Source organism: Bison bison, unplaced genomic scaffold (genome assembly GCF_000754665.1).
Source record: "Bison bison bison isolate TAMUID 2011002044 unplaced genomic scaffold, Bison_UMD1.0 scf7180017864080, whole genome shotgun sequence".
NCBI classification, from domain to species: domain Eukaryota; kingdom Metazoa; phylum Chordata; class Mammalia; order Artiodactyla; family Bovidae; genus Bison; species Bison bison.
In genome coordinates this window covers 5,879,218-5,880,991 of record NW_011494652.1, presented here as the reverse complement: position 1 = coordinate 5,880,991, position 1,774 = coordinate 5,879,218, and the positions used below count along the sequence as shown (strand labels likewise).

At 62.6% G+C, this 1,774-nt stretch overlaps 1 protein-coding gene across 1 annotated transcript in view; it reads left to right on the top strand.

Moving 5' to 3' along the window:
* EHBP1L1 (EH domain binding protein 1-like 1) overlaps positions 1-1,774 on the top strand; it is a 15,598-nt gene that overhangs the window by 2,773 nt on the left and 11,051 nt on the right. Inside the window, 5 exon segments of the mRNA XM_010837849.1 lie at positions 113-250; positions 603-656; positions 735-913; positions 992-1,134; positions 1,665-1,733. Of these exon segments, the coding sequence (XP_010836151.1) occupies positions 113-250; positions 603-656; positions 735-913; positions 992-1,134; positions 1,665-1,733 (583 nt within the window).

Here is a 1,774-nt window from a genome sequence, read left to right as displayed (position 1 = left end):
GATGGGGCGAGTGGGGGAGGGCTGTTGGGGGACTGGAGTTGGATTCAGATCAGAATCTATCGAAGAGAGTAAAAGATGGGGTCAAGGTTGGAGACGAGGACAAGGAGTGAAGGGGAGCATTAGGATGGAGGGAGGACTCAAATGGCTCCTGTAGGCCCACAGCTGGCAGCCGGGCATCCAGAACCCATACCGGGGCACCGTGGTGTGGATGGTACCTGAGAATGTGGACATCTCTGTGACCCTGTACCGGGTGAGTCTCTAGCCCTCCTGCACAGAGGGGCAGTGAGCGGGCGATTGCAACCCCAGGGGCCACGGGAGATGGGTTATCCATCCAAATAGAAAAGAACAGAGGGTGAGACCAAGAATCATGGCAGGGGGCCTACCCAGCCTGAGTGGCCCAGGAAGTCTCCTTGGAGGAGGTGGCACTTACCCACCGCGTGAGGGAGAGCTGGGATCAGGAGCTGAAGCGCATACCTGCCAGGAGGGGCCAGCCTGTCTGAAGGCCCCAAATAAACACCTCCTCCTGAACTAGCGCAAGCTCTCCTCCCTGCCCTGCCCCCAACCCAGCAGCCCCTGTACTCACTGGTGCCCCTCCTCCGCAGGACCCCCATGTGGATCAGTATGAGGCCAAAGAGTGGACGTTCATCATTGAGAATGTGAGTGGCCGGGGTGGGCGGGAGCCTGGGGTCTCGGGGACTCTGGGGCAGCACTGATGCTCCTTCCCCTGCCCCCAGGAGTCCAAGGGGCAGCGGAAGGTGCTGGCCACGGCCGAGGTGGACCTGGCCCGCCACGCAGGGCCCGTGCCTACCCAGGTCCCGCTGCGGCTGCGGCTGAAGCCCAAGTCGGTGAAGGTGGTACAGGCCGAGCTAAGCCTCACTCTGTCCGGGGTGCTGCTGCGGGAGGGCCGTGCCACGTGAGTGCCTGCCCGCCCTCCTGGGTCCTAGTCCACAACCTCTGACGCCAGCCCTTACCCCTGGTCTCCAATCCGCAGGGATGATGACATGCAGAGCCTTGCGAGCCTCATGAGCATGAAACCTAGTGACGTGGGCAACTTGGATGACTTTGCCGAGAGCGATGAGGAGGAGGCCAATGGTCCAGGAGCCCTGGAGGCACGGACACGTGTGCCCCAGCCAGGTGGGCTCCCAGCTGGAGGTTGAGATCACCAAGACCTCGAGAGGGTGGGGGATCACCCAGGCCAAAAATCCTCTTACTGTTTTGGGGCAGGGCCAGTAGAGGGAGCTCACTGCTGCCAGGGATCCCAGCCTGCCCAGCAGCCCTGAGTGTCCTGCAAGATGGGTTCCCAGTGCCCCCCGCCGCCGTGCCCCTGCCCTCTTCTCACCCTGAGTGTGCACCTGCCCACAAACCTGCTGGGAGACAGCTGGGCCAAAAGCACAGAGAGGGGCTGCGGTCTGGGCTTTCCACCCCTCACCACACAACCTCGTCCCTCTCTTTTGGTTGTTAAGGCTTTTTTTTTTTTTCTGTCTGTCCATTTCTCTCTCTTTTTCTCTGCATCTGTGGGCCTGTCTCTTCTCCTAGGCCGGGGCGGTGCCCTGAGGCTGGGGCATTTCCCAGGTAGGCCCAGCATTCTAGTTGGGGGAAGGAGGGGGGTCAGACCTGCAGGGCCCTTCCTGGCGCTGACCGTGCCCCCAACACCCCACCCCCAGAGACCCCTCGGGAGCTGAAGACACTCTGTGAGGAGGAGGAAGAGGGCCGATTGCAGCCCCGGCAGGCAGGTGAGGCCCAGGCTGGGGTTGGGGCGGGGCCGGGGCGGGGG